This window comes from Gouania willdenowi, chromosome 14, assembly GCF_900634775.1.
Source record: "Gouania willdenowi chromosome 14, fGouWil2.1, whole genome shotgun sequence".
NCBI classification, from domain to species: Eukaryota; Metazoa; Chordata; class Actinopteri; order Blenniiformes; family Gobiesocidae; genus Gouania; species Gouania willdenowi.
Window position 1 is genome coordinate 5,497,540 of NC_041057.1, and position 8,584 is coordinate 5,506,123.

An 8,584-nucleotide genomic window follows, 5' to 3' on the forward strand; every position below is an offset into this window, starting at 1 on the left:
CTGATGGAATTGCAGTACACCAAACTTGCCAGATTTTAACCCATTTTCATCACTTTTTCTTGCCATATTTTTGCTCCTTTTAATGCATTTTTGCTACATTACTCCCATTCCTGCCACTTCTCCATCAAAATTCAATGCCTTTCCTGCAGATTTTATTTCACTTTTAAAGATTTTTTCAGCACTTATAATTTTTCCACCTAATGTCGCATATGTTGACCCATTATTACTTTTAACCTCTTATCACTATATTTCATGCCCATTATTTACCAGTTTAAAGCAAATGTTCCTACTTTATAAATTACTCATTTCTGCCACTTGTAGGCCAATATTGACACCTTGAACTCTTTTTCTGTTTGTTTTTGGCCACTCTAATTTGCAACTTTTAAGCAATTTCTGTGGTGTTTAAAATCCCATTTCACCACTTTTTCCACCATTTTTGGTCACTTTTAACCCATTTTATTTCTGATCTTTAAGATGGCTTTATACTATTGCGCAAATAATAATAAAATTCCTGGATAACAGTGGATATTATTCAGATAAATGTGGTTATCACAGATTCTTAGAACAATGGACCATCATTTTTGCAGACTTTATTGGGCCCCAAAAAGCTCTTCATTTGACACGTATGTTGTAAACATTGTGTTTATAGTGTTTTTGCATTACTGGTCTTTTAAATTAGCTGAGATAAGTACATTTTGTGGGAAATCCTGTTGCTGAATGAACCCAAACATAAACAGTGGGATCGGTTCCTCTGATTAGTTCTTCTTTCCTTTCTCTGACAACCGGAAGTAGACACAGGTTTCGTTTCGTCTGTGACGGAGCAGCTTCGGGACTTTCCGTACAGCCTTGGGTTTTTTTCTAAAAAAAAAAAAAGAAAAAAAAAAAGGTGAGTGTACAAGCTGTCACGTCATGTAGATCCATATTTATTACTCTTTCAGAGCTACTCTACGGCGGAACGAGCAGGATGCCACGGGTTGACACAGTTAGCATTAGCTAACGTTAGCATCGAGCTTGTGGTGGTGATTCTTATGTCGCACCACTTACGTACTAGATAATAACAACGTTTATTTCTACTATTCACTAATCCAGTTAAGCTCAGCTAGAAGTAATTCAAAAGACCTTTCAGTTTTATATATTTTAACACTACTATCGGGTTGCCAAAGCGGATCTTCGTTTCAAAACAATTTAATCGAAATGATATAATGAATCTAAAGGTTTCCTTGCCAACTGGTGGCTGACTTCTGGTATGTATATTATTGTGTAAGTGTTCTTGTACTGTTCGTTTGGTTGTATTTTTCTTATTATTGAAACACAAATTAAGTAGCAAACTGTGTGTTTTGTGAACATGTAATGGTACACAGTATTTATTTATGACCGTGGCTATTGATACGGAAACGTATGAATAGACTGCCAGTCTATCACGTCACCCAAACTCTGCCAGTTTGTGTGATGTGATAGGTGTACCACGTGACTTAAAGTTCCGTCAGTTTTGCTTCAGCTCATATTTTTTTATTAGCTAACCCCTAACCCAAGAAATACCCTAAAATGTTAATTTTTTTCGTATATATATTTTTAAAGGTGGAATTTGCTGTTTTCAATATGTTAACATAAAAAATATATATTAAAAAAAAGCAAGATTCAAACTCACATTAGCGGAAGGAAGAATCCTTGATTGCGGCGCCATAGACCACTCGGTTCTCCTGGCACAGTGAACACAGATAGGCACATTACGCTTATGTAGAAAAGGTCTGGAAAACTAAGGCTAATGATTTGTATCAATAGACACTTTATTTATTTTTATCTTGTCCTTCTATCCATAATGGTCCTCAGAAAAGACTTATATTAACTGGAAACTTGTTTGTGAGTTTTCTGGAGAATTTTTTTCCAAAACAACCACTGTGTTGTTTTTACAACATAATAGGGTTGTCTTTTAGTGTTTTTTCACAACGTAACACAAAAGTTGTCCTGGTTTGACATTGAAATCCACCTCAGCAAAAACAAAAATAAAAAAAAGTATTGGATTACATCGACCTGTATCTAAAATCTCCGATACAAGCAGTTTTTATCCAGTTGTTTTCAAGGTCCTCTAATTAAGTTTTATTTATTTTATTCTATTCAAATGTAGAATGTTCTCATGTCTAAATTAAACTATTGTTTTGTTTTTGCACTTTAAAAAATATATTTTTTTGTTTTTATTGGAGTATTATTGCATTAATTACTTTACAGGGTCTTCTATTTATTTTTTTATTTTTAAGTAAAGAATATTCTTATGTTTAAGGTGAAAATTGAAGTAACCCATTGGTGCGGTTAATGATAAATGGGTCAGTTTTATTTATAATTTAGTAAATGTAGGTCAATTATCTGATACATGTTCCAGTCCTAAGACGTGCGCCGAGACAGATTTGTCTAAGTAACATTTTTATGCAAGTTTCAGTTTGTTTTTGCAGAAGAAATCCACAAATGTTCATATAACATGCCTATTTTATTTGGCTAGGTATGTTTTAGTATGGAGCAATTTTTAAGTGTCTTGTGCAACCTCTAAATGTTAATTTATTTGCATGAAAATGGTTCACCCAAGTCTATATTTAAATGATTGTTGTGCTTTTTTCTTCCTACAGATTCTGCTCACACCAGGGCTGTTTATCTTTTCTCAGTTTGGTTTTTAGTGGTTTAATATGCACACAATTTAATTTACCTTTTAAAGAGATGTCCAATGCGGGGGAAGGGGTTTAAGAGCCTCACATTTTGTTGTTTTGTCTGTGTGTGATTGAGGCTTTTTATGTGTAATTTAATAAAGTATTTTACATATTTTTGGCAACACACTGGCCATGGTTGAACTCACACTTAACTTCTCTTGAAGATGTTTTGTTTGGCCCTACTTGTATCTCACTTGGGAAGAGGAAAACTACCGTAAATGAGGAAATGTGTTAAACCTTTTGACGACTCCGATTGTAGCACTGGGACTTTTATTTACTAATGAATGGGATTGTATAAATTACTTCCTATTTGACAGTTAAACTGTTAAAGCTTGTCTCCTATTAAACCCTGTAGTTATTTATTGTATCATTGTGTACATGTGAGAGAGTGAGATTGTGGTTATTCTTAAATCCCTCTTCTCCGTCGTGACATCTCTTTTGCTTTAAACATTCAATTTAAATCCAAACAATGGAAACTCTTGTTCAACTGAAAAACAACCCGTTTTTGATGGGGCTGTGTCGCAACGGGCCCCCACCTGACCTGCAATACGACAACACTTCAGGTATCACCTTTGAATTGTTTGATTTTACTTATTTCATTCGAACATTTCGATCATTTTTTTTTTTTATTTTTGCCTTCTGGTCCTCAGAGCTCTACCGCATCTCCACGTTTGCTCGGTTTCCGGCGTCGGTGGTCACAGAGAGAAGTCTGGCGAGGGCAGGGTGGTTCTACACCGGCGTGGGCGACCGTGTGCAGTGTTTCAGGTGTAACGTGACAGCAGAGGGCTGGCAGGCGGGGGACTGTCCCACAGAGAAGCACAGGCAGCTTTCTCCATCCTGCTCCTTCGTCCAAAGCCTCCCGTCCACAGCCAACCTGCTGTCCTCCTCCCACTCTGCCTTCTCCCCGCTACGCATCGCCCCAGCCATTCCAGTAAGTTTTACTACTGAAAAAAAGACAAGCTTCCTAAAAAATACGTTTATATTGAAGTTTTTCAATCTTAGATACCAACAGTTCTAATACCATGGGTCGCAAACTTTTCCTAGGCCCAGAAATGTATTTGAGGTTTATTTGTTAGAGACAGACTAAATAAACATGCAAATATCACAGTGTTTGTAGTTAACGCAAGTTTGCAACACCCGTTCCCAGAAGGGCTTTTGTAAGAATAAAAAGACTAAAACAGTTGATTAAAAAAGAAAGTGAAATGGGTACAAACAGGACAATAAAAACACATTTTACAGTGGCAAGTTTGGAAAAAAGAAATCAAACATAAGAGCAGCTCTGTTGCTGAAATAACCAGGATTTGGTAGCCCTCTTAAAAGTGGTGAAGTTTGTCATTTGTTTCAAAATTAGTATATGTTTATTTATATTTATTTCTGCAGCAGAGTGCTGATAATGAGCCATTTAAAGAAGAATAAAAGTTCTTCTTTACATTTTTCCTAAAACAATTTTTTTTATAATACACTGTACCTGTAATCATAATAGTAAGTTACTAGGGATGCTAATTTTTAAATGTTTTTATATAACTGATAACTAGGGTTGGGCATCGTTTGAATTTGAACAGTTCCGATCCCTCGGCTCCATTCCGATTCATAATGATTCCCGATTCTGATTTTTTTTTTAAAGAGGCATGCATTGTTTACAATGTATATTGTATGTATAGACATGTAAATATTGTCAACATGTGTGACATTAGGTGGGAAAAGTGGTGGTAAGGGTTTTTAAGTGTCAAAAATGTATTGAAAGTGGGAAAAAAATGTACAGAAAAAGCATTGAAATTTGATGGAGAAGTGTCAGTAATGGGAGTAATGTAGCAAAAATGCATTAAAAGGAGCCAAAATATGGCAAGAAAAAGTGATAAATGGGTTCAAATATGGCAAGTTTGGTTTAGTAGCAGAAAAAGGTAAAAATAATCAAAAATGGGCTCAAATTGTTCAGAAAATATTCTTTGTTTCTTGAAGGCATCTGTTCACCCCCTCCTAGTGTCTCGCGACCCAAAATGGGGTTGTTACCCCAAGGTTGAGAACCCCTGGTCTAGGTTTTTTGAGGGAGAGAGGGCACTCGTGTTGCGTACATATCGACACGCCCCCATGAGTTGATTGACATAAGCACCTGATTTTAAAAGAATTAACTGTTATTTATTTATTAATCAGTTTCAGTTTTTATCGGTTAAGTTACTTTTCTATACTACTTTCTTCCCCTAAAATTCCACCTTTTTTATCTTATGTTTAATTTTTGTAAATGAAAATTATTGTATATCTGTGCTGCCTAAGATGCAAATTTATCCTGTCGATTAAAAGAATTTGAGTAGTAAAGTGGCAATTTCTCCATCTATTATCATCACCTGCAAGAACTCTGAACAAAGAAATTGAAAGTAAACTTTCCCCAACTGTGATATTTTTTCTTATTTCTGGTTCAAATTCAAGGAAAATGGGGCAAACCCTCTAGTTCATTGATTTATAACTGGTGATTCCCAAAGACTTTTAGGACGATTGTACCATTTTATTTAGTTTTTTCTCCCTCTGCAGGTTTCTGGGCCAGGTCCGGCTGCTTCTAATCCCCCAGTGAACCAGGGGGGCGAGGACCCAGTGGGCTACCTAAATATGGGCTTTTCTGCTCCGCCCCCCTCCAGCCCGCTGAGCTCCAGAGGAGTTGAAGACATGTCTCACTTACGACCAACCTGCCACAACCCCAATATGAGGCGAGAGCAGGACAGACTGGAATCCTTCCACACCTGGACTCTCTCCATCATCACTCCCACTGAGCTCGCCAAAGCCGGTTTCTACTACTTGGGCCAAGGCGACCGTGTGGCGTGTTTCAGCTGCGGAGGACAGGTGTGTAACAGTTGAAACACATTTAGTTATATCGATCACCTGTGCAGTTAAATTTGACAGCAAATTTTGATTTCATTTTACGGTTTTTGACTAAAATGCAACTTTAGTTTTAGTCAAAATTTAGTAATCAGATTAATTAATCTGTTACAGATATATTTGACTGAAATAAAAAAGCACAAGAGTTTAGCTTTAGTTTTGAAAGATTTAATTAACATTTATCAACCAGTGATAGAATGACTTTGCTCTTTATCTGAACATCATTGATTTTATTTGCCTTTTCTTCTTCCATATAACAGCATATAAACAAGAAGACAAGTAGTTAAACTAACATTGCAGTCGGCCTTCTCTACCTAATAAAGATATGCATTAACAAAATACATACTGTAAAAGCAGTAATGACATTAGTGCAAAAAAAAAGTAGTAAAACTATAAAAAATGTTGCATTCCTTTTTCAAAACTGTTATAGAAAAGTTTCACAGGCATTTTATCTGCTTTTCCTGAATATTTAGAGCAACTCTAAAATATTTAAATACAATCAAATACTGTTCAGAGTAAGAGAAAGAAAGTCATAATTATGAAATAGAAAGAAACAATTATTAGAAAGAAAGTCATAATTATGAGATAGAAATAAATAAATAGGGATGTCCTGACTTTTTTACTTCCGATACGATACCGATATTGCAGCCTTGGGTATTGACCGATACCGATATCAGCACGAATAATACAAACTTTTCTTACTTATTTTGTAATGTGGAACATTAGAAAAGGCTTGATTATTAAAAAAAACAGACCCATTTATTATAAACCAATAAATTACATATAATTAACTTTTTAGAATAGAAATATTCTATGATTCAATAAAAGAATTAAATGGAAGATATTGAAAAAATAAATTCAAAAAGCCAGTATATATATTATATCGGAGATTTTAGATCTGATATTCTTTTTCTGGCTGATATCGGGCCGATATCCAATATCAATATCGGCTCGGGACACACCTAGAAAAAAATATTAGAAAGTCATCATTAGGAGTTGGAAAGTCATAATTATGAGATAGAAAATCATAGTTATGAAAAAGCGATTCATGATTATGAGACGCAAAGTCAAAATTATGAGAAAGAAAGTAATTATCTCATAATGTCTTTTAGTGCTGTCCTTTGTTTAAAACTGGGTGACGGAGGAAAATGACCCAGGTTTATGTTCTCTGTTTACAGCTGAATAACTGGGAGCCCGGCGACAGAGCCGTGTCCGAGCACCAAAGGCATTATCCAAACTGTCGCTTTGTCCGAGGTGACAGAGCTGAAAATGTTGCGATTTCCAACACGGGAGCATCGGCGTCTTCAGCCTTGACGTCACAGCAACCGTCAGGAACTACAGCCCTCAGCAACGTGTCCAACCCATCCATGCAGCAGAGCGAAGAAAGGCTGCTGACCTTCGTCAATTGGCCGTCTCGTATTCCCGTCCGACCAGACCAGCTGGCAAAAGCTGGATTCTACTACGTCGGTACGGCACATAAGTCGGAGACTCATTTTTAGCTGAAATTGACGTTTACAGAAAGCTTTGTGTTTGATTTCAAGGTCGCAATGATGACGTCAAGTGTTTTTGCTGCGATGGAGGTTTGCGATGCTGGGAGTCTGGAGACGATCCATGGGTGGAACATGCCAAGTGGTTCCCTCGGTATAGCCATCTTTTTATTATTTTCATTTTTTTGGCGTTGGCCTGTGAGCAGTGGAAAGCTAATGATTGGCTCTGTTGATTTCTGATACATTTCAGATGTGAATATCTGCTTCAGGAAAAAGGACAAGATTTCGTTCACCAGATCCAGGCTCGTTTTCCTCGGCTTTTTGAACAGGTGAGGACTTTCGAGCCCCACCTGCACCCATTGTCCCCAAAAAATCTTGACAAATAACACATTTTCAAATGTATTGACCTAACAGGGAACAAGTAATATATTTTATGATAGATCAAAAACTGAATTCAACAAAAATACAGAAAATTTTGAAATATTGTTTGCAATATGTGACAAAAAGTTTAAGAAAACAAAAAAAGTAAATTATTTCAGATGTCTTTAAGTTTGTGTATTGTTCTGACATAAATCATTATTTTTACACTTTAGTTCTACGTTACATTTTGTTCATTGGTGGCATTTCTAATGCAGTCTAATAATGTAATGCTCTTAACTTTTAGGCTATTCATTATTACTTTTTGTGTGTAGGTGTGTTATTTAGTGTTAATGAAGAAAGGACTTTAATAAGATTTGCATGAAATTAAAAATGTCCTGTTTGTCACGTCCCACCTGTCATACCTCTATTCCCCACCAGGGGGCGCCACACACTTTGAGAAGCACTGGGTTAGAAAAAGACTGTTCTGATTCGTTCATATAATAAAGTTTTTTTTTTTGTGTGTGCTTTTTTTGTATTGCCACTTGTCAGCTTTTAACAAATGGAGAAAATGCATCCAGAGAGTTTGTGGACCCACCAGGTGAGAACTGTAAAAATACAGTTTATTGAACAACAAATTATGCATTAAATGTTCTAGGTGTAATATACTGTAAATGTGTGTGTGTGTTCTTCAGTGGTTCACCTCGGTCCAGGAGAGGAGCGGTCCGAGGATGCTGTGATGATGAACACCCCCGTCATCAAGTCCGCTTTAGAGATGGGCTTCGAGCGCAATCTGGTTAAACAAACGGTCCAAAGTAAGATCCTGACCAGCGGAGAGAACTACAGGACCGTACAGGAGCTGGTCTCAGACCTCCTGAGTGCTGAGGACCAGAAGAGGGAGGAGGAGCGGGAGATGTTGGCGGAGGCGATGGCGTCAGGTGCAGAAACGTCTGCTGTTAAGATGCTCATTATTACGTGTAAGGAAGAGGCACATAACACTTTTTATCTGTTTTAGATGGCTTCACGTTTGTGAAGAGACACCAGGCAGCTCTGGTCCAACGTCTGAAGAGTGTCGAGCCAGTGTTGGAACACCTGAGAGATCAGAATGTCTTATGTACGTTTCTCCAGATATTCAAAGAAATACATTAAATGACCTCAATTGACAAAATGGTTCNA

The 8,584-nt window shown here is 36.7% G+C and overlaps 1 protein-coding gene across 1 annotated transcript; it reads left to right on the forward strand.

The window, feature by feature from the left end:
* Positions 1–754: 754 nt before the first annotated feature.
* birc2 (baculoviral IAP repeat containing 2) lies at positions 755–8,557 on the forward strand. The gene is made up of 10 exons (XM_028467241.1): positions 755–886; positions 2,619–3,259; positions 3,347–3,627; positions 5,223–5,528; positions 6,743–7,031; positions 7,106–7,205; positions 7,302–7,380; positions 7,961–8,009; positions 8,104–8,346; positions 8,424–8,557. The coding sequence occupies exons 2-10, from the start codon at positions 3,166–3,168 to the stop codon at positions 8,555–8,557; spliced, it is 1,575 nt and encodes a 524-aa protein (XP_028323042.1). The 5' UTR covers positions 755–886; positions 2,619–3,165.
* Positions 8,558–8,584: the final 27 nt, after the last annotated feature.